General features: G+C 55.6%; 2 protein-coding genes across 5 annotated transcripts in view; both read left to right on the forward strand.

The window, feature by feature from the left end:
• RNF157 (ring finger protein 157) overlaps positions 1-16,874 on the forward strand; it is a 78,902-nt gene extending 62,028 nt beyond the window's left edge. Inside the window, exons 12-20 of one of the 4 annotated variants that reach the window (XM_072746608.1) lie at positions 1,508-1,746; positions 2,474-2,582; positions 4,197-4,308; positions 4,755-4,942; positions 5,221-5,286; positions 6,529-6,577; positions 8,364-8,474; positions 12,230-12,270; positions 14,002-16,874. In XM_072746608.1, coding sequence (XP_072602709.1) covers positions 1,508-1,746; positions 2,474-2,582; positions 4,197-4,308; positions 4,755-4,942; positions 5,221-5,286; positions 6,529-6,577; positions 8,364-8,474; positions 12,230-12,270 — 915 coding nt within the window. In that variant the 3' untranslated portion in view covers positions 14,002-16,874. Of the gene's footprint in view, positions 1-1,507; positions 1,747-2,473; positions 2,583-4,196; positions 4,309-4,754; positions 4,943-5,220; positions 5,287-6,528; positions 6,578-7,184; positions 8,475-12,229; positions 12,271-14,001 lie in introns of all 4 variants that reach the window. The other 3 variants (XR_011999516.1, XM_072746610.1, XM_072746609.1) reach the window with 3 other exon arrangements.
• Positions 16,875-18,024: 1,150 nt separating this feature from the next.
• FOXJ1 (forkhead box J1) lies at positions 18,025-22,115 on the forward strand. Its single transcript, XM_025999818.2, has 3 exons — positions 18,025-18,157; positions 18,699-19,368; positions 21,084-22,115. The coding sequence occupies exons 2-3, from the start codon at positions 18,871-18,873 to the stop codon at positions 21,852-21,854; spliced, it is 1,269 nt and encodes a 422-aa protein (XP_025855603.1). The 5' UTR covers positions 18,025-18,157; positions 18,699-18,870; the 3' UTR covers positions 21,855-22,115.
• Positions 22,116-22,868: the final 753 nt, after the last annotated feature.

Raw genomic sequence — 22,868 nt, forward strand, 5'->3', positions numbered from 1 at the left:
TTTCACCTTTCAGATTCTAAAGATTTTTAAAGGAGACTCCATGAAGGGTACCTGGGTGGTGCAGTTAGTTAAGCATTGCCTCTTGGTTTCAGCTCAGATCAAGATCTTGGGGTCATGAGACAGAGCCTTGCATTGAGCTCAGCGCTGAGCACAGTGTCTGCTTCAGATTCTCTCTCTCTTCCTCCTGCTCTGCTCCTTCCCTGGTTCACTTATACACAGGTGCTCACTCTGTCTCTCAAATAAATAAATAAAATCTTAAAAAGAGAGAGACTCTATGCTGGGCAGAGAAGCAGTTAAAATAGGTTCTTTGTACTACTTATAGGATTGTTGGAGAAACAAAACAGAATAGTTATATACATCAAGAGCCTTAAGAACATTTATCTCTGGTAATCTAAGATCTAAGAATTTATTATATTTATTTTTAAAGATTTTATTTATTTATTCACAAGAGACACAGAAAGAGAGAGAGAGAGAGGCCAAGACACAGGCAGAGGGAGAAGCAGGCTCCATGCAGGGAGCCCGACGTGGGACTCCATCCCAGGTCTCCAGGATCACACCCTGGGCAGAAGGTGGTGCTAAACCTCTGAGCCACCCAGGCTGCCCAGATCTAAGAATTTAATCCAAGAAGACAATCTGAAAAAAAAAAAAAAAGAAAAGAAAAGGTTTGTGGGAGCATCTGTCTACTTGCTAGATGGATGTTGCCCAATTCATGAATCATTTAATAAAACCAATTAAATCTTCAAAAAAAAAATAAAGATTCGTGCACAAGGATGTTCTTCAAAATGTGGTCTACATTAGGAAATGTTGGATGCAGCTAAATCCCCAGCACAAGTAGAGTAAGTAGGAAACATGGACTCTGTGAAAAGGGGACATGTATGAAAGGAAACACTTATGTTTGCTGACATAAGCAGGATATAAAATTGTTATTTACAGAGTACAACTGTGTAAATTGAACAGGGAAAAAAGTTGGAAGAACACATACCAAAATGGTAATAAAAGTTTTACTTTGATTATTGATTATTTCCACCCCTCCACCCCTTTTCTACCTTTAATATTTTTTACCTTTAAGTGTTTTGAAAGTTTCCTATAATGAACATATATTTCCATTATAGTTAGAAAAATAAATATTACAAGGAAGAAGTTTATCTGTAGGGATGCCTGGGTGGCTCAGTGGTTGAGCATCTGCCTTCTGGCTCAGGGCATGATCCCGGGATCCAGGATCCCCTGCAAGGAGCCTGCTTCTCCCTCTGCCTCTGTCTCTGCCTCTCTCTGTGTGTCTCTCATGAATAAATAAATAAATCTTAAAAAAAAAAGTTCATCTATAAGTGGAATCTAGGACTGTGTGTTTCTTTGACATTTTATTATCCTTTGGCTTATTTTACAGAAGCTCTTCTTGCCGGATCAGATGTAAAAGAAAACATTTTTTCAGATTAGAGTAGGAAACATGATCGTGCCATAAAACAAAGAGTACTTAATTAATGTTTCAACCTGTCTCTGATTCCCCCAGTCCTCAGAGAACATTCCACCAGGTTATGAAGTGGTGTCTCTTCTGGAAGCTCTCAATGGGCCCCTCACCCCATCCCCAGCGGTCCCTGCACTCCACGTGCTTGGAGATGGCCACCTCTCAGGAATGCTGCCCTCCTATGGCAGCGATGGCCACCTGCCCCCGGTCAGGACGCTCTCCCCGCTCGACCGCCTGTCTGATTGCAGCAGCCAAGGAATCAAACTCAAAAAGAGTCTCTCTAAGTGAGTGGTTGGTGTTCAACAGTGTTTACCCTGGGTTCCCTGATGATATGCTTTTCTTCTGTCTTTTGCCTCCTCGGTACTGGCTCACATCCTGGGTCACTGGAACAGTGGAGACCCTCCAGGCTGTTCCCAGCTTGGTTTCACTGAAAACCTGGGGCTACCCCTCAGGCAGGAGATTATCCCGTCCTTTAGGAGGGGGAGATAAGGTGGCATGTGGGTACTTCAGAGAATCCAGGCAGGCAAATCGCAGGTGTTCTTGGGTGGGGGGACGGGGTGGGGAAGAGGACATCCCTGGGATCAGGGAACCCCGTGGTGGGCACTGCTTAGTCTAAACACTGAAGGAACCCTGTGCTCTGTACCTGTACCTTTTATGCATTGAAACCCAATTGGGCACAAGTCCTGAAAAGCTTTCTGTGGCAGAGTTAAGGAGCATGTTTTTAGGTAAAAATATTGAGACCCTAAAACTTGTCAGTGGTTTTTTCCCCCAGCCCAGACCCAAGGTATTGAAGGAGTTCAAGGCAAAACTGCGATTTTCTGACCCCCAGAAAAGCTCACTCCCTTCTTAGTGTTCTTTCTCAACACGCCCTCCTTCAGAAGACCTGGGTGTCCCCCACCCAGCCCTCTGGGTCCTCTTCCTCCTGTGAGAGCAGGCTAATGAGAGTGCAGGCCGGTTCAGTTCTTTACAGGGATACTGGCTTCAGATGCTCCTCTCCCTGGACTTCTGCAGGTCTGTTTCCCAGAATTCTTCTGTGTTGCATGAAGAGGACGATGAGCGTTCTTGCAGTGAGTCAGACACCCAGCTCTCTCAGAGGCCATCAGCCCAGCATCTGGAAGAGGTAATCTCAGTCTCCATTTCTCAGACGTTGGATGGCGGGTACTTTTGTCTCACCAGCCTCTCCAGGTCCATCTGCTTTCATTCGCTCCTCAGGTACTATGGAACATTCTTTGAGACAGGAGCCAAAGCTTCATTCCATTCATCTTTTCAACAATACATTGAGCCTATGTTATGTGCCAGGCACTGTTCTGTACACCAAGAACAGTGGCAGAACTGTCTCTGTATGGCAGTTAGCCAGGTAGATTGGAAAAGGCAAAGATGATAAAGTGGTCCCTGACCTTGGGAGCTCGGGGTCTAGCTGAGGATCAGACATATATACAACTAACAGTAGTATGTCTAGCACACAGTTGTTGTTCAGTATGTATTTGTTGGATGAATGAATGATTCTTTTTTTATTTTTAAGATTTATTTATTTATTTGTGTGAGAGAGAGCGAGAGTGCTCAAATGGGGGGAGGAGCAGAGGGAAAGAATCTCAGGCAGGCTCCCTGGAGAGCATGGAGCCTAATGCAGCACCTGATTCCATGACCCATGAGGTCATGACCTGAGCCGAAACCAAGCGTGGATGCCTAACCAACTGAGCCACCCGGGCATCCCTCAATGAATGAATCTTAGCTATAGAGAATGAATGAATATTAACTATAGAGAACTGCCCCCACAAAAGGACAGTACGGTGCTGTGGCAGAGACACGAGAGATTATGTTATGTAGTGAAAACCAGGGAAGTGTGGTGGAGTAGCATTTGAGCTGGATCTTGGCTTTTTTTAGACTTGTAGAAAAAAGTGAGAGAAGCATTCCAGGTGGTGAAGTAGTCCGTGCAAAGGCACAGAGCAGAAGCTGGGGCTATGAGCAGACCAGTGGTATGCAAGAGTGTTGCCCACAAAGGCCCATCTGACACGGTTGCAGCATGGTCCCCCAGAGAGCATCTGAGGCCTCGGGATGGCTCCGCTGGCCCAGGCAGGTGGGAGTGCCTGAACTCTCTGGGGCGCCTGGTCAGCTCAGTTGGTGGAGCTTGTGACGCTTGATCTCAGGGTCGTGAGTTCGAGCCCCATGTTGGGTGTGGAACCTACTTTAAAAAAAAAAACTCATGGAGAAAAGGGTATGGGGACAGAATCCCCATCTGCCTGGGAGAGGTGAGGATACTGGCCCAGGTGGCCGATAGCTGGGTGTCAGGAGTGGGTCATGAGGCAAAGGTAGTGTTTGTGTGAGGTCCATAGAGCTGGGACTAACCCGATATTCAAGTTAGAGACGCCTTGCAGGCCGTGAGGCCTCTGCTGGTTTTGTGTTCTTCAGAAGGAAAGTGGTTTATAATCCTGGGAAACCCGGGGTGGTTCCCGTGTCACAGCTGCTGGGTGACCTGTGTCACCTGAGCTGCAGTCTTTGTGTGGCCCTAGCAGATGCTGAGCCTCAGGCAGGATGTGCTGACTGAAGTTTTCACCTCCCCTGGGAGGCAGCCATTCCGGACCAGGGCTGCAGAGGAGGGAAGACAAAAGAGAAACCGTCCCTGCTCTGCATGCAACCTCAACCTCCTGACAATGGGGCCCAGGGCCCTCCCAGTGTCCTCCGCCTCCTCCTTACCCAGTCCCCTGCCCTTACACCTTCCTCTGCTTCCCTCCAGGAATGTGATGTAACCCCAGAAAGTGAAAATCTTACCCTGTCATCCTCTGGAGCTATTGACCAGTCGTCTTGCACAGGGACGCCTCTCTCTTCCACAATTTCCTCCCCAGAAGGTACATGAGGGAGCAGGAACCATTGCATGTTCTTGTGCTCAGCCCAGTCCGTGACACTCCTGATAGCTCCTGTGGGCAGACTTGGGACCAGCAGGTCAATACCGAAGCTCCATGAAAACCAGGCCCCTCTCAGAGGCCAGGGGGTCCTGCTGACAGCTGGGGGGAGGGCTCATCTCACCCCCCCACCCCGGCCCTGCCACCATGGGTTCCTTCAATGCTGGGTCAGGGACAAGCAGATCCTTGCTCCCTGGGTTGAGTTCTGAGCCCTAAAATGTAAAGGAGCAGAACCTTGGAAAAATTTAAACCTAGACCTTTATTGGCGAGGCTGTGGTGAGGCCACTGTGGTCCTTGCTGCGTGAGCACAGGGAGGTTGCTTTGCTCCTTGGTCAGCTCACAGAAGCCATACCTGACCTCCCGGCTCCTTCCTTCTGCCCCTGACTCCACAGACCCTGCCAGCAGCAGCCTGGCCCAGTCAGTCATGTCCATGGTGTCCTCCCAGAGCCAGCACTCCCAGATCAGCACCGACACAGTCTCCTCCATGTCTGGCTCCTACATCGCCCCTGGCACTGAAGAAGAGGGAGAGGCCCTCCCTTCACCCCAGGCCGCCAGCAGGGCCCCCTCAGAAGAAGCAGAGGTAAGGGAGGAGCACAGTGATTGTCTTTGCTGCTTTGTGCGCTGCACACGCGTCCAAAGTAGCTCAGCCTAAGGTCTGCCGGGGATACTGCCAAGTCCCCTGCTGTGTCCAGAAGTGCCCTGGAAAACAAGGTAGGGCCGTTGAATCAAAGACTCCCTCACATCTGACTCCTGTTTGGTGCCACTTCTGTCCCAAGGACTTGGTTTGGATTTGCTGCCCTGTGGGCTGGGTAGGAGAGCAGTGATGTCTGTGCCTTGATTTCTGTTGCTCTTCGGCAGGTGACACCAGCAGCATCTCCAGACAGCAACTTCGTTGGCCTCGCCGCTGAAGAGCAGGATGCAGAGGTATCGCCAACGGCAGGCGCAGGGCTCCCTCCCATCAGAGGGGCTGTTGGCACTGGCGGGGGACGCAGTAGGCTGGGGTCTGTTCTGGAAGAAGCCTTCCAAGGTGGTGTGCTTGGCTCAGTTAGGGGCGGGCTATGGTATAGAGGGAACTATACCATGCACTCTGGTCGGTGGATGGTCCCTTAGCCCATCGTACTGGTCACTGCGTAAAAGGTGTGGAGTGAGTCCTAGAGGGAGCTCTTCCCATCCAGACCCTAGACTTGAGAATGTGATCATCCTCCGTTCACTTCGCATTTACCCAGAAGGACTGCGTCACAGGCACTTCCTGGCACTGGAAGACATAAAGACCCCAGTGACTTGGTTTTGGCCTCCACCTCCCCCTGACTATATATACTCATCCAGGGACACCTGGCTGGCTCAGTCAGAAAAGCATGCAACTCTTGATCTCAGGGTTGTCAGTTCAGGCCCCACGTTGGATATAGAGATTACTAAAAAAATAAATAAACTATATATTCATCCAGGAGCTCCTGGCAGGATTACAATTCAGCATGAGGATACCCTGGTGGAGATGTTCAGGAAATGCATGAAATGTTCAGGTCACAAGGAGGGCACTAGAGCTTTTTCTTTTTCTTTCTTTCTTTTTTTTTTTTTTTTTAAGATTTCATTTATTTATTCATGAGAGACAGAGAGAGAGAGAGAGAGAGGCAGAGACACAGGCAGAGGGAGAAGCAGACTCCATGCAGGGAGCCTGATGTGGGACTCGATCCCGGGACTTCAGGATCAGGCCCTGGGCCAAAGGCGGTGCTAAACCGCTGAGCCACCCAGGCTGCCCCACTAGAACTTTTTCTTGAGTGTGATGCTCTCACGGGAGTATCTGGAGAGAGTTTGGGATGCTAAGGAATTTCTGGAAGTGTTATGATCATACTAGCTGCTTTTTCATTTGACATTTATTTCCACCTTCAAGAAACAGTATGAGATAAACTGTTGCCAAAGCTATTCCTGAAATTCCCTGGGTACGTCTGTAACAGGCCTCAGACCTGGTCCCTGCGGGCAGACCATGCCTCCCCAAGCAAAATCTGTATCTTCCAGGCCTCCTAGGCTTCTCAAACACAATGGACAATGTATGCTATTGACGAAGGCCCCAGCGTGAGATACCATTAGCCCAGTTACTTCTGTCTTTAACTGATCAATATATTCATTTTACTGTTTTTATAGACTCATAGCACCTTCCTTCTGTCCTAGGGAAATGATGTTATAGAGGAAGAGGATGGATCACCCACACAAGAAGATGGTAAAAGACCTGGTCCTTTGCTCCCTCTTATTAGATTTCTTTCCTGGGTATTCTTTAATGGGTAGAGAAAGGGGTACCGGTTATGACTTGGTGGCACTACTCAGTTGTGTGGCTGTTGGGGAAAGATTGTCTTCTTGATGGACTATCAGAGCAGGCAGGGTATCTGAGGACCACAGTAGGTCTTCCTGGCTCTCTCAAGGTCTCAGCGCCAAGGATGTATGATGAAGCTGCTGCAGAAGGCACACAGGGAACTCTGTATTTGCGTGGACTAGGTTCTGAAGCTTCTTGGGCAACCCCCATCACCTTCCTTCCCGCTTCCGCTTTTCAACTGAATCCCTCAGAGCTGCTCTTGGCAGCTTTGATGTTTAGCAGCAGCAGCAGCAGCAAAAACAATTTTCTCCACTTGGGAGAAAGGACTGTTAGGCATTGGTTTGGTTTTGCTTTAGCAAAGATGGCAGCTGATGTTTCAGTAGCAGAGGGACCGTAGGGGCCAGCGGCCACAGAGAAGGTGCAAGAAAGAGACATCAGCCGCTCAGCATAGGCAGATGTTGGTAGGCTATCGTAATGACTTTCTTTGCTGTAACTCAGGCCTCCGTTATATCTTCAGATGGAAATGTTTTGTCTCCAGGAAGGCTGGGACAGAAGGGATGATCTACAGAGCAAGGAAGGAGGGAAGTGGAGTTGGGGCTGGGAGACCCCCCTGGGAATGAAACACCACGTGCTCCAGGAGCCAGCATCTCTGCCCTGTGCTGCTCTGAGGTGCCTCTCGTAGAAGGGCACCTCCAAAGCAGACCTGGACCCCAGCCTGGATGCAGATGTCATCCTAGTTGCTTCTGCTTTAGCGCTGGCCGTTGCTTGGGGAGTTCAGGGGTGTGCATGCTGGCCTGACCACTCTCACCTGACCCAGTAGCCCTGAAGGAGGGCCTGGCCACCAAGGCTGTGTCTCTGCCACACTTGCACGCCAGCCCAAGACAGGGCCGGGTGCTTCATTGACTCGGTTGATGCCTTCAGTGCTCGGGGTTCCCAAGTCACCCTCTGTGATCGCTTCCCCCCCATAGAATGTTTGCTTCTGAAAAATGCAGGGTGGCGGGCAGTTTCTGCCTGACATTCCATAGCCCACACGATGGATTTATGTTTTTTCCTCTCCCTTTCATCAAGAGAAAACCAGAGGCGTGGGGGAAGCTAGAAAAAAATAACATCTGAAACCTTCCCCTTCCCCTTCCATGTCTGTAGGTTTCTGCTCAGACCCTTAAAACATACTTGAAGTAACAAACTAAGTTTCATAGGAAAATAACACATAATTTTGTGAACGTGGTGATCCTGAATAATATGCAAAATTATGGAACCTGAGACCTTTAGTTTTTGTTTTATGTATCTATCATTTTACAGAGCCTCGTGGTCATAAACACCCAATGTGCCCTGGCAGACCCAGGCAGGAGCAGAGGCAGCCTCAGTGGCAGCTCTCCCTCACATCCCCCAGCCACGCTCCACGCACCACGCGGCTCCCTGTTGGGCCCACACCCTCCCTGGTGGTCCCCACACCAGCTGGGAAGGGGCCAGTTCAAGAGACAGGGCAGCACAGGGCAAGAACACAGACAGGCCCACACAGTTTGATTCAGTTTGATTCCTTTATTGTCCACTCTTTACCCACTTAATTACTGTCTTTTCTTTAACATATGATTTGATTTTTTTGTCTCCATCCTTAAGATTTTTTTTTTTTTTTAAGGACAGCAAAGTAGAGAAAAATATAGCCAGCCCCTCTCTAACTGCGTTAACTCCGTTACAGGCCAGAGGACATGCGCATTTCTAGGTATGGAGTGTGACAATAACAATGACTTTGGCATCGCCAGCGTGAAAGCACTGGACAATAAGCTGTGCCCTGAGGTCTGCTTACCGGGTGAGTGGCAGCTGCTGAACATGAATTTGGTGGGAGATGCTCCCCTGCTCGCACCCCTGCTCTCACCCTGGGACACTCATCTCCTGCCCTGCCCTTCCTGCAAGAAGGCATGGGCTGTGCTAGGACGCTGGAAGCCAGATGCTAGAAGGAAGTGAGGAGGCCTCGGGAGAGCCCCTGAACTTTGTGCAGAGAGCGAACCCTGCTCTGAACAAGAATATTAGGACAGGAAGACGGGACTAAAATGCCCTCTCCTTCCAAATTGGCCTGCTCGCGCCGCCCTCCACCCCGATCCTGCAGGCCCCATGACAGGTGGCCTGGTCTTGTTTTCAACAGGACGTTTGAGGCAGACCCCATCTTCAAGAAGGTCTTGGGAAGATAGCCTGAGTCCTTAAAAAGGGGACGCGTAGCTCCTCGGAAGGAATTTGTTTAGTTAGGAGCAGGGAGGAATTTGAAAGCCTACACGGTTTAGATTAGCACATGGCTCTGTGAGGCAGTGAGCTTTGGGTTACGAGTCTCATTGTATTTTTTAGACTTGGATCCCAAAGGAGAGGTCAGGAGTACAAGGGTGACTATGCTCCCTGGAGCCCTAACTTTAAATTTAGTCAGGACTATCACCATGCCCCTTGCTCCTCCTGATACTAAGCTGAACCTGAACGCAGGAACTGTGTTAATCACACTGTGAACACTCACTTCCTGCTGCTGCACATGGTCATTCAAGGGCTCCGCAAACAGCTTCCCTGAAGCCAAGTCTTGCCCAGGTGGACCAGGTCAAAACCGCCCCTCCTGGTTTCACAGCAGAGATTGTCATCCACACTGTGGTGTTTGTAATCTCTCCAACATCCCCTGAGATGAAGACTTATTTGAACTTCAGAACAGCCATGTCACATCATGGGTCCAGTGCTTTACTCGCTCAGCGAAGCGGCTAGAGGCATTGGAGCGGCGCAGCCTGGTGTGGTGGCCGCTCTCCGTCAGCCTGTGAGAGACACTGGGCCTCACACGCCTGCGTGGCCCCGCACAGGCTGGTGGCAAGGAAGCCATAATTCCTAGAAGATGCTTTCTCCAGCCTTTCAAAGGCCTCTCTCCAGTTGTTTTCTGTTTAGTGTGTCCTGAAGATACTGCCCAGGACGCTTCACGTTCAGTGAGGCCAAAAGATGCCATGTCAGTCCTCCTGCTTCTCCCGCCTGCGGGTGGAGGAGGGAGCGTGGACCCAGTCAGGCCTGGACTGGAGCTGTGGGGCCCGGGCACACTTCACTTCCTGCCTTCCCACTCCTCACCTCGCGTCCGTCTGTCCATTTGTTTTTCACGTCTTTTTGCCACACGTAAATCTGTCTGTCTGGTTTGTTTCTTTTGAAGCTCATTTATGTTATGTAGACTCCGTATGGAAGTTTATGTTCACCGCGCCAGCACTGTGCCCCCACCCCCACCCCCGGCCATGCTATGCCCGACACCAAGCTTGCTGGGCGTGCGCACATCCCAGAGGCTCCTGCTTATGATTCCAGTCCTAACTGGCAAGGGCCTGTATTCAATAGATTTTCTGAGAAAAAATATTTGCGAAAATATATTAATCCCTGCTCCACAAAAAATGGGGATGCTTCTGTGGCAAGCATTATGAGAAGGATTTGCATCGGCATCCCGTGTCACTAGTTGGGAAAGATGACATCTCTGTCCTCTCTGCCCTGTGTCTGTGGCCGCTCTATAGCAACCATCCTTTTGCTAGGCTCCCACCTCCCTTGAGGGGCTCCCCCGCCCACCCTCATTTTTCGGCACAGGGAGCTGCTGGGAACTGTTTTAGCCAACCATGCTGGTGGAAATTGAGCTTGTTTCTTCTGCTTCCTCCTCCTCCTGACTCCTTCCAGCCAACCTGCTTGTTAATATTTATTCCACTTATGGGATTGCTTGGGATGAGGAAAGAACCCCTGGGGTTCCTTATGGTGCTCTCAAGAGCCAGCGGGCTGAGATGAAACTAGGTTCACAGTTCAGGCTAGTGGTGCAACCAAATGCCTATGACCCCTGTTGGGAGAGCGACTCAGGTATAAGCACTTGAGATGTCCCCTCAGACCCTCCCCAGAGGTCACAGGGCTCTTACAGGAGATGGAAAGCGCGTCTGCTTTCTTGGTAAAATGTTTCTCTGGTTCCGCTGTTAACATCACACTGGTAGCAATGGGATGGAGAACTCTCTGGAAGCATCTGTTGGGTTAATAACAGTAGTATCCACTCTGGTAGGTCCCGTGGAATAAATAGGCTTCCTCACGCTCAGCTGTAAGTTCAAACCTCCATCCTGTGACTGAGACACCTGCAGGCTGGCTCGGCTCCATGTTCTGCACCCATCAGGACAGCTTCTCAGGCACTTGGTCTCTGCTTGAGTCTGTTTCCCTCTCCAAGTGGCGCCACTCCCTTCATGGAGGGCTGAGGAGAAGCAGAGCCGAGGAGGGCATCCCACACTCTCCCTTGTGGCACATGCCGCCCTCCCGGTGCTCACTCGTGCTCTGCCAGGAGACCCAGCTGATGACGGAAGACCATGCGGGTCCCCATCCTCACCACTCTCATCACACTCGTGGGAGTGTCACTGAGAGGGCACCTGTGTCCTGCTAGCTAGCCTCTTTTCCCCTAAGAAGCTTCTGAGCCTTCTTAGGCCCCAAGACCAAGGGGGTAGCATGTTCTGAGATTGTTCTAAAAGGTCTCAAGGGGAGGAAGTCTAAGTTGACAGGTACATGAGATGAGCAGGTTAGAATTGTGAGGCCAGGCTAAGTAGATATGGTTCTAAGGAACTGGGTGGAATAGGACACAGGTGGCAGCATAGTGGCCAGGGAACCAGTGATAAGTCTGTGAACAGGTTGTGGGTAGAGTATGTATGTGATGGAAGAAAAGCAAAAATCATTTCGGTTTGTTGGTGGAAATAGAAATATGTTTTTGAATGACCACACTGTAGGAGTGGACATACCCAATGAAACCTAGCGATGCCTACAGAAACCTGAAATTCAGTTCACTCCTCTCTTCAAGCCCCATAACCCAAGACGGAGATGCCGCTAGGAAAGTTTGCACTTCATAGACACAAAGGGAAAATCTGAATTAGGTTTCTCTTTCCACTGGAAACTCTCTGAGACAATCAAACCATTAGAGCATTTACATCTAATCTGTGGCTTGGTGTAGAGGCAGGAAAAGGGTGTGTGGAATTCCCCTAAATATGCTCCCCAAATCTACCTCTAGAGGTCTCTCTGCTCTCCCTTTTCTCCTCCTCTAGATGGGAATTGAAGGGAAGTCGCACCTTGATCTATCTCCACAAAGGATTTTGAACTGCCACGCTCAAGCTCCGGTGTCTGGCTGGAGGGGACAGAGTGGCAGCACTTGCTCAGGAAGCCCTGTCACCATGCGGGCCCACCTCTGCAGCCAGTGGAGGGCAGCAGCAGGGTTTTGCTGAGGGCCCATCAGATTCCTTGCGGGGGGGTGGGGGGGAGTACCTCATTATTACTGCTCAACCTCCCCTCGCCACCCAGGGAAATCAAGACGCCAAGGAGAACACATGCTTCAGCTCTGAGTCTTAAGGCTCTTCCAGAAGGAATGGTCTTTGGCCCTGGCTAAGGATTCTAGAGTGGTGGAGTTGGTAGCAAGGACTCGTGTGAATTCAGAGTCGGGACAGCCTGTTGGTTCGGCGTCTCGTGGCGCGCTGGTTGGCGGCGGCGTGGATTGTATTGTGTGCGTGCGTGTGTGTCTTCTCTCTTGTTCACCGTTTGCTTTTGGTCTCTCCCATCAAACAGCCGCCGTTCCGGAGTCCTGCCCCATAAACATTGAGGACTAGGTATGAGATCTACCAAATTCTATAAGTGAACGAACAACTCTTTGCATTTTGGGGGTTCCTGACCTAGAGGGCAGTCTTGCCTTCTGTTCATCCTGCCACACTCAGGAGTGCCGCCCTTAGAGGAGAAAGAAAGCACTTTTGACCCATGTCCCAGACTCCAGGGGAGAGAGCTCTCCAAATTCCATCTGGGTGTGAGAGATACCTATGAGTTTTCTGCTTTGCTCACCTGTCTCCCCCAGGGGCCCACCCCCACAGACCGCTATTAGAGCCTTAGGCCAGATTATCACACCAGGACACTCATGGGAAGAAGCAGTTTATACCTACCTAATCCTAGCATTCGGACCGCTGGAGGGTCTTGGGCTGGCCCTAGCGTGAGGCTGACCTCAGATGTTTGAGAGCAACCCCCTCAAACACAAGCACGGTGAGCCTCGGGCCCCCTGTGCACTCAGTCTGCTATGAGTCCTGAGGGGCCAGGCCTGCCCCGGAGGCGGCCAGGGGTTCCTGGTTCACTCACCCTGTGGCAGCTGGATAGACTGGGAGGCCCCTGCGAAGCAAGTCCACCTCACTGGGCTGGGGGGAGGGGTGCCTGTGAAGGTGGGCCATGTGGGGACGGTCGTGGACCCCATGGAGTTAGGTCTTTACCCGGAGCCTCTGACTCACGGGGAGCTTTGCGCTGCACTGAAACGAAGGGATTGGATGAGCCGGTCTGGGCCAGGAGGGCACTTGAGGGGAGACCCCGGGGAGAGATGAGGGTGGCCTGAACAAAGAACGGGGGCTGGTCTTTGAGCACATCTGACAAGTCAGCGCCCGCTGTCTCCTCCTTTTGTCCTCACAGCAGTCCTGTGAGGATAGCACTATGCTCCCACTGGATGGGTGGGAGAACCAAGGCTCCCAGTGAGGGGGCCTACCCAGGAGCACGCAGCCAGTTGGTCAGGACTCGGGAGTGAAGCCTGGGTTTTCTGACCACAGGCAGACAAATGGGAGGCAGTGATGGATTAAATACAGAGCACCTAGGGCAGGGGGGCCCAGGATGGGCTTCCGGCACCTGCAGCTGGTGCTCATCCTGCAGAAGCAGCGGCAGATTTGGGGGAGGACATGAAGTTTAGTGCAGGCTGCCTGGGGGATCCCAGGGCTCTCAGGCCGCTGGCTCCTGGGGCAGTTGGTGACCTCAGCAGGCTGCTCGGGGCGGGAGAGATGAAGAACAGCAGGTGTGCAAGAGGGGTGCTGCAGCCATCACACCGGCCTCCCCCATGCCCTTCTCTCCCTGGCACCCTGCTGGGCTACCAGCCCCTTCCTGCCCCACCCCTGCTCCCGCAGCAAACACTGACACTGGACCCAAATTAACACACTTTTCTCACCCCCCTCTGCTGCTTCCTGCCCTGGCAAAAACCTCAGCTAGACTGGGTTTCTTTGTCCTCCTCCACCATGACATACAGGCAAACTTCAAAACAAAGAAAGATACAAGAGTGGATTGTAGGGCAACTAGATACCTTTGCATGTTCCTCTCCACAGGGGCCATGGCTGTACTCAGGACAGCAGCAGTCCCCTGGCCCCACGGGCGCACGTCTCGCCCTGTTCTCACTCCCTCACTGTGGCTCGCACACACATGGGAGTTTCAGATAACACGCATCCTGCTAGCATCCGTGCCGAACTCCTGGGCTGTCCTGCTGGAGATGCCATCTGGACCTGGCCAGGGGTCTGCTTCTATACCCTTCCTTTTCTCTTATCCAGGGAGCTGGCAGGCTGATGACAACGTTGTTAGTCGTCGGAACACACAGCACCGGCGCTTATCATCTGGCAGCCTGGAGGACCTTGAGGACAGACCCTGTGTGTGGGGTCCTTTGGCCGTCTGAGAGCCCCAGCCCTGCAACTGGGCTCCCTCTTGCCCCCACATTCCATCCTGGCCTCACGGGACTGCTGGCCCCCTGGGTGTCCTCAGCAAGACCACGAAGACTACATCCAGACAAGAGCTGGACGTGGAGGTCAGCCTGTTCCTGCTCCCAGCCCAGCCTCCTCCATAACCATCACCCTTCCCCTCCCAGAAGGAACTAGAAGCCTCCTCTCTCCTTGTGGGCCAGAGCCTCTCAATGAACTACAGCTCATGAGACCCTTTGCAGAGACTCTGGAATGTATCCACCTCAGGTGGAGCCGAGGTCCACAGGCTGGTTGTTTCTCGTGCATCTTTTCCTCCCTAGGAGGCATTCCAAGAAGGCCTGGAGTTTTGGCAGCTTCATTACAAACACCCATCCGGCATTTTATCTGGCCTCTAGAACATCATAAGCACTTTGGGGTGGGGTTGGGGGATGGCTTCTGTGAGAAAGGAAGGCCATTTTGTCAAGCTTCCCTCAGAAAGTATTAGGAGGAGCTCCTTCTCAAGGATAAGGAATGGTGGCAACCAAAAGATTGGGTGAAAAAACAGTTCTTGCTTCTGGTCACAGAGCTAGTCTCCTGTGCCTCACGTGATGTCTGCTTAGGAAGGAGGCCTTGAATCCCAGAATCTCCCAGTTATGTGGTCACCCCAGGAGGGTTATGATCAGGTGCATTCATGAAGGCCTGGGACTCCATCCTAAGGTGACTTTTCAAAAAACACATCTTTGGCCACCTCTGTGTGCCAGGCACTGTGTTAGCTGTCCTATATTCTCACATTTCACCACTGCGCCCTGTCAGGTAGTATTCTTATATCCGTTGTCCCTGTCTCCACCCCTTTTTGTTCATAGTTGAGAAATAGGCAGAGGGAGGGGTGGAACAGTGATTCTCAAATTGGTGCCCAGGAGGCTCCCGGAGCCCGCCGAGCTGAGGCCAGCGGTGATCTGAGTCTCCCCACCCCATGTGTTGTCCTCCCCTGCCTTTCAGATCTGCTAAGCCTTGGGGGCTGGGGCGGGGGGGGGGTACTCCTTCATTAGGCTCTTTAGAGATTCAGAAGTATCGTTCAAATCATGTGCCCCCCCCCCGCCCCCAGCCCTCATCAGCCCAGTGTAGGGCCTGTAGACAAAAGTCTGAAACAGCAAGGCCAGGCTGCCAGCTGTTGGGAGTTACTTCTCTGCTCTCAACACTGGTGTGGCCAGTGGGTTCCACATAGTTCTTGGACAGATGTGTTGTCTACTGGCTTTGGGAAAAGGTGGTCTTTGGGGGGAACATGAGATAGGGAAGCAAAGTTGGATACAGCCATTTGTGAGGCTGAGATGCAGTAGAGCCTTAGGCCCAGTCCATCATGATGGCCTGTCTTCGTATTCAGAATTGTTACCCTGAGTTTTTCAGGGCCATTTCCAAAACCCCAAAGAGAGCCCGGTGCCCAGGGAATCTTTCGCACCTTCCGTGTGGCTTCTTTGCACTGTCAGGCGGTGGTGACCCTTGCCAGGCCCAGTGGTTATGGCTCAGGTCCTGCCCTGGTTGGGGGAAGGCCCATTGTCCTGACAGATGTGACATGAACCAAGCCTGAATCTAGGCTTCTGTCTTGAGTCCTGCCGTGGACTCTGCTGCTTCGGGCCTGACTCCTTGTCCCTTCTTTCCCCCAGCTTTCTTCCAGCCCCTTTCATGTTTGCTGTTGGTCGGAGCAATAACCCCACTTCCTGATTTCCTTGAAGTTTAAGCGCCAGGGAATGGGGAGCTTCCCTTAGCCCGGGGCGGCAGCACACAGCCTCCCCTACTCTCCTGGCAGGTCACATTCACAGTGTGCTGTCACCTGAGATGAAGGAGATGCAGGGTAAACAGTAGCCACAGTGGCCAGGAACCCTGAGAGGAAACCATTATCACCCTCTTCTGAGGAGGACCCGAGTCCTTCCTCACAGCACATGCTGGGTCCTCCCTCCAGCAGGAGGCCCAGAAAGATTCTGAAAGGCCTTGGTTCTGTAACCAAGACATGCTTGGGTTAGAAATGGCCCTTTCACTCCTGCTTCTCAGACCCATCCTCCCATCTCTCTCTCTCTCTCTCTCTCTCTCTCTCTCTCTCTTACTCTCTCTCTCTGTCTCCCTCTCTCCTTTGTTCTCATTTGGCTCGTAGGCAAGCAGAAATATCCCATCCAAAGGAGCCGGTCTTTAGCCTGACCAGGGAACAGGGCAGCTGCCAACCCTACTGCCCCAGTCCATCATCTAGAGACCATCGTGTTAGACGATAGGGACCCAGAGAGAATGGACGGGCCTGGCTCTTCACCAGAGAGCACAGACTACCTGGAGGCCCGTGGCTCTTCCTGCCAACTCCCGTCTCGGGTCTGAGCACTGCTATGGCCTCGAGGTGGTGTGGTGATCCTGGCCTCACAGAGCCTTTTTTCCTTTTGCCCTTCCTCACCCACTTCATCCAGCAGTTTATGCCCACACTGGGGCATCTCCTGGGCACAGACCCACACACTTTGAGCCGTCTCACCTGGGGAGAGCTAGTGTCCCGCCCGCCTGATCTCGGCATGCTGGTTGATCACTTCGCTTTAGGACCTGCACACCTGGTGTGTGCTGGTGTGTGTGTGTGTGTACTGTTTGTGCCATCTGGGTACCCCTCTCACTCCCCGGAGTACACTCATGGGCACACTACAGTGAGGACATCAAGGATGCAATATTTATGGATTGCTGCATGATTCTTAAAAACGAATAAAACTGTTTACAAGGGAAGGAGAGCTGCTAATTGTACTCTTGGCTTATTTGTAAAAGTTTCTGGCCGACTTTGTCCAGCGCTCAAGTATTTTTACTCAAGAGAATCTAGAAGTGGAGGAGTGGGAGAGGGCAAGGGGTAGAGAAGGACGTGGTCGGGGCGGGAGGTGGGAGTTGACGTCCCACTCCATGGGCCCCGCTTCCCAGCCTGCCCCCCTGCTCCTGGGCAGAGGCCTGGAGCCCTCACCCCACCCTCACCCTTAAACCGGAGAACTTCCACCACCGCAGCTCCTCAATAATTGAAGAGCAGAAAAGCTGGCGGCAGGAGGGAGGCCAGGGGAAGGGACGAGGAAGCCCTGGTGTCCCTCCTACCCCTAGTCCCTGCCACTTCAAAGTTGGGGACACTAACCGGACAAATGACTCTGCTAGGAGAATTCCGGAGAATTCGGCAAGTCCGTGGCTTCTCTGAGTTTCACTCACCCGCACGGTTTCCTGAGCTATCTGAAAAGGAGGGAGGAGGGCCCTTCCGCAGAAGCCTCTGGAAAGTCAGCTTCCGGCAACCTTGCTGAGTACAGGGGTGGGGAGGGAGCCGCTTACCGGGAAACCCCACCGGCCTCGGGGCGTGTGGGATCGGGGCAGCCCCCGCTGCGGACCCGAGCGGCCGGCAGCCCCGAAGACGCGGACCTGCCTGCGGGCGCCGACGCCACGCTCAGGGTCGGGAGGGTGGGGCAGGGCACAGAACGTGAGCCCAGATCCGAAAGGAACCCCCAGGCCCCCGGAGCCCGCGCCCGCTCCCAGCCTCGGTCGGCGGAGCCGCAGACGCCCGGGCGCAGCCGGGACCGGCAGGGAGCGAGGCGGGAGGGCGGGAGGGCGGGAGGGCGGCGGGCGGGAGCCGCGCGCTTCCCCGAGCCCTGCGCGGGCCTTGGGCGGGAATGCGCGGACCGGGACGCGGTGGCGGGCAGGGGGCTGGGCGGCGCGGGAGCGGGAGCGGGCGGCAGAAGGAGGGAGTTCCAGGAGAGTTGCCGCCGGAGAGAGTGGCTAGAGCCCGCGGTCTCCTTGGAAACGTGCTGACCAATAGCAGCAGCGGAAGCTGTTTATGGGGGCGGGGCGTCGCCATGGCAGCAGAAGAAGCCCTTGCAGCGGCTACTTAATGCCGGTCCCGGGGCCACGGGCGCTCAGAGAGGCGCCGTCGGGCGGGGGGGCGACAAGGGGCGCTGGCGGGGCCCTCGAGCTGGGGACAGAGAGCCGCGGGGGGTGGGAGGAACTTCTTCCAGAACCTTCCTTTGGCCCGGGCTGCGCTCTGAGCCAGGTAAGGGACTGAGCCGGCTGCGAGCGGCGGGAAGGGAGGGTGTCCTACCAGCCCGCTCTCCCATCCGTCCTCGACGGAAGTGGTGGATCCAGGAGTGACATCTGAGTTTGGGGGACACTTACTTCTCGTCCCCCCATAACTCCTGTTCCCTTCCTTCCCCGTTATCCCCCATCCTGATGTCTCTTTCCAAAGATCAGACAACCTCCCCGTCTCCCGCCCCGTGATACTGCCCTCCTGGGCTCCCTCGCCCCGTATTCACTTGTTGGGGGGGGGGGGGAGTGTTGAATTCTCGCTCTTGGGGAGAAGGTGGGAGCCTCGGATGCCCCTACCCTCTTCCCTCATTTGGCTAATAAAGTCTTCTCTAAAACCTCCGAGAGGAAAAGAGAGACGGGGCCCAGTGGGCACTGCTTGTCACCCAGACCTCGGCCAGAAAAGATCCCCCCAGCAGCGGGGACCGTGTTAGAAGAGCCCCCCCCTCGCTCGCACACGCTGTCCCCGGGGGTGGGGGGAGGCGCTCAGCTCCCGCTGTGGTCCCCGGCAGGCACCGCATTCGTATCCGGAGGAGGAGGCGACCCCCGGGTCGCGGGATGGAAGCGCGCGTCCGGGAGGCGCTGTAACGGGAGCCGCGGGAGCCAGCGGGCCGGAGAGCGCGGCGGGCCACCCCCGGCTCAGCCCGTGGATGTTGCCCGCCCCCTCGGGGAGTCCCCGCAGACATGGCGGAGAGCTGGCTGCGCCTCTCGGGTGCAGGCGCGGCGGAGGAGGCCGGGCCCGAGGGCGGCCTGGAGGAGCCCGACGCCCTGGATGACAGCCTGACCAGCCTGCAGTGGCTGCAGGAGTTCTCCATTCTGAACGCCAAGGCCCCCGCCCTGCCGCCGGGGGGCACCGACCCCCACAGCTACCACCAGGTGCCAGGCTCGGCCGCGCCGGGGTCCCCCCTGGCGGCGGACCCCGCGTGCCTGGGGCAGCCGCACACTCCCGGTAAGCCCACGTCGTCGTGCACGTCGCGGAGCGCGCCCCCGGGGCTGCAGGCCCCGCCCCCCGACGACGTGGACTACGCCACCAACCCGACTGTGAAGCCGCCCTACTCGTACGCCACGCTCATCTGCATGGCCATGCAGGCCAGCAAGGCCACCAAGATCACCCTGTCGGCCATCTACAAGTGGATCACGGACAACTTCTGCTACTTCCGCCACGCGGATCCCACCTGGCAGGTAGGGGAGGCGCGGTGGCGGCCGCTCCCTCCCCGCTCCCCTCCCCCTTCCCCGCGCCAAGGCGGACTGGACTCGGGTCCCAGGTCCGCGTGCCTCGCAGGCTCTTAGGCTCGGTGCAGCCAGGGCCCCAAGGGAGGAAGGCCGTCGAGGAAGGACCTCAAGGGAGCCTAGTGCTTGGAACTGCCCCTCCTGTGACTTCAGAGGAGGAGGAGGAGGGAAGGATGATTAGAGGGCTTCAGAAAGGGTGCAGATCCCGAAATTCATGGGGAAAGCACCTGTCACTCATCCAGTAGACCCAGCCCAAAGACCAGGGCCAGACTGTGTGTGGACATGGGCTCCTAAGAGAGGATGATGGACCAGGGGACACATTTTTGTCCCAAGTCCTAGAATTCCTAGACACCCCCTGGCCAAAGGACACTTTGTCAAGGCCTGACTCCGAGTCGGATGCTGGAGCATCGCCCTTGCCAGGCTCTGCATCCTGTCTGGATGCAGTTGGCTGGTGGAGGTTGGGGGCAGGGGAGGGCAGTGGGGTGTGAAGGCCAGCTGTGTCCCCGTAGTGGGGCTGTGCCTTCCTAAAGTACAGCTGCTGCCCCAGCCCCTCACCCCAACTCCTCCCCAGTTTCCTGCCTCCTGTCCTCCCCCTCCTCTCAGTCAGCCTCCCTGGGGGGACAATTACCTGCGCCAGGTGCTTTCCACAGGGGCTTTCCCTGCCGCACTAGCTTCGTGTTCCAAGTCTCCGGAACTGGCACAGAGCAGCCAAGGGGCCCAGGCCTCCGTGTAAACATCCCAGCCCTGCCAGGGGCCACCACTTGCCCACCACCCTGCCTTCTGGGCCCTAGAGCCCTGTCCCCCAGCATGGTTCGAACGAGACTGTGCACCTAGGAATGAACAGGGCAGGATGGTGACTTGCGGCCAGGCAGACAGGAGTCCTCCACCATCAGGATCAGGGACTGCCTAGGGACAGAGGCCCCAGAACGTCCAGACTTTTCCCTGGGGCACCCCCAGGAAGCAGGCTGCAGAACCACAGTCCCAAACTATTCCACATTTGCTTGGGCCTTGACTCTGGGGCAAGTGCCATTTGTACCCTCAGTGAGAATGCAGAGAGACCCCCCACACACACCCTACCTGTGAAGCTCAGGCTGCAGGAAGTGGGCCTCAGAAATGAGTGCTGTGCTCTAGGCTGGGTAATTATCAACTGAGGCCTCATAGTCTGGGTGGGAGGAGGAGGAGGCTCGGGCGGGGGCGGTGGGGGGGGGAGGCAGGCCAGCAGCCCACTCAACAAACAAGGAAAGTCATCAGACCCCCCCACTTCATCCCTACCCTCACACCCTGGCTAGCCCAGCGCCCCCCCCCCCCTCACTTCACAAACAGAGAGGGCCAGGCCCAGGCCGGGTGAGGTGGCTGTCCAGGCCCTGGGGGAGCTGAGGCCTTTGGCCAGAGGCCGCAAGCGGTGGGGTAAGGGAGGGAGGGCGGGCCGGGGCGGCACTGAGAGCCACCCTGCGGCTCAGGGCTCGGATGACTGAGCAGGCCCATATCCCGGCAACAGGGAACAAAAGCCCCCGACAGCACTCCTGGCTCCCCGCGCCCGCGCCGGTGGCTGGTGTCCCGGAGCCGCTGGGCCGAGCGGGGCGGCCGTCCCTCCTTCCGTGTGGCCAGGAGCGCCAGCGGCCCCCCACTCACCGGCCCACCTCTCTCTCCCTCTCCCCCGTGCCCAGAACTCGATCCGCCACAACCTGTCCCTGAACAAGTGCTTCATCAAGGTGCCGCGCGAGAAGGACGAGCCGGGCAAGGGCGGCTTCTGGCGCATCGACCCCCAGTACGCCGAGCGGCTGCTGAGCGGGGCCTTCAAGAAGCGGCGGCTGCCCCCGGTGCACATCCACCCGGCCTTTGCCCGCCAGGCGTCCCCGCAGGAGCCCCGCGCCGCCCCGTGGGCCGGGCCGCTGACCGTGAACCCCGACGCCCAGCAGCTGCTGCGCGAGTTCGAGGAGGCCACCGGGGAGGCGGCCTGGGGCGCGGGCGAGGGCAGGCTCGGCCACAAGCGCAAGCAGCCGCTGCCCAAGCGCGTGGCCAAGGTGGCGCGGGCCCCCAGCACGCTGCTGCTGACCCAGGAGGAGCAGGGCGAGCTGGAGCCCCTCAAGGGCAACTTTGACTGGGAGGCCGTCTTCGAGGCGGGCGCGCTGGGCGGCGAGCTGGGCGCGCTCGAGGGCCTGGAGCTGAGCCCGCCGCTGAGCCCCGCGGCGCCCGGGGACGCGGACCTGACCGTCCACGGCCGCCACATCGACTGCCCCGCCACCTGGGGGCCCGCGGGGGAGCAGGCGGCCGACAGCCTGGACTTCGAGGAGACCTTCCTGGCCACGTCCTTCCTGCAGCATCCCTGGGACGAGGGCGGCAGTGGCTGCCTGCCGCCGGAGCCCCTCTTCGAGGCCGGGGACGCCACCCTGGCCGCCGACCTGCAGGACTGGGCCAGTGTGGGCGCCTTCTTGTAAGAGGCGGCCCCGCGCCACCTCCCGACCGCGCCGTCGGGGCCCAGACTGCTCCCCCCACCCTGGCGCAATGGCCCAGGCAGGGGCCGGCCGGGTCTCCGGAGGCCGCCCCACGAGGCCTCAGATTCCGGCCCAGGAGGCTGAGAACGGGGCCCCCACCCCCACCCCCTACACACAGTGTTTCATTGATCCTCCTGTCGCCTGCCCAGGGTCCGGCTCCGGCCCTGCACTGTGGGAGCTGCACCTGGGGGGGCCCGCCCCAGGGCACCCCGGCTTCCATGCCTCTCCCTCTCCCACTGTCCTCCCCAGGTCTCTTTCAGAGAAAGTTCCCAGGTACAACAAAAGCTAATTAGGTGACAGCAAATTAACCCCCGGGAGGCCTCTCCCGGCAAAGCCTCCCTGGGGCTGGGGAAGGGGAGGAGGGGTGGGGCTGGTGGGAGGGGGCCGAGGGCAGAGACAGAATGAGGTCGGGGAGCCTGGTGGACAAGGAGATTTTCCGAGGCCTTGGGGGTCTTCTCCTGGCCCTCTCCCTAGAGGTGGGGCAGGGAGTGCAAATCCCTAATCTTTGACTTGAGGCAGAGCGCAGCGGGGAGCTGGGGTTCTGGGGGGCTGGGGGACAGAGGCAGCCGAGCTGCAGCGGGGAGGAGGACAGACTAATGTAGTGAGTGTAGCATAGCTGAGGCTTAACAGGGAGGGGGGCAGAGCTTGCTAGAACCTCTGGGAACAGGAAGGCCAGGATGGCCGCATCCCTGCCTGCACGCGCTGGGGGGAGTGTCTCGCTCTACCCGGAGCCCCTCCACATCTGCGTCCCGCATCCACCCTCCTGCCCTATGGGGCAATTTAACCTTTTTCATGGAAAGTTATTTACAATAAAAAAAATTTTTAAAAATAAAATTTTTAAAAATCTGAAAATGGACCTGCTTGCAACTTTAGGAAAAGGCAAGGGCCAGTTTTTGGGGGGGGGTGGGGGTCTTTCTCTTCGCTGGCGGAGGCAGAATGTCTGGGAGGAAGATGTGG

Source organism: Vulpes vulpes, chromosome 2, assembly GCF_048418805.1.
Source record: "Vulpes vulpes isolate BD-2025 chromosome 2, VulVul3, whole genome shotgun sequence".
NCBI lineage: Eukaryota > Metazoa > Chordata > Mammalia > Carnivora > Canidae > Vulpes > Vulpes vulpes.

What these genes read in the sequence shown, in the direction of transcription:
- FOXJ1 (XM_025999818.2), top strand. Translation starts at nt 18,871, where the DNA reads ATGGCGGAGAGCTGGCTGCGCCTCTCGGGTGCAGGCGCGGCGGAGGAG. An exon ending in ACGCGGATCCCACCTGGCAG is followed by an intron (nt 19,369 to 21,083) that starts GTAGGGGAGGCG and finishes CCCCGTGCCCAG; the next exon opens with AACTCGATCCGCCACAACCT.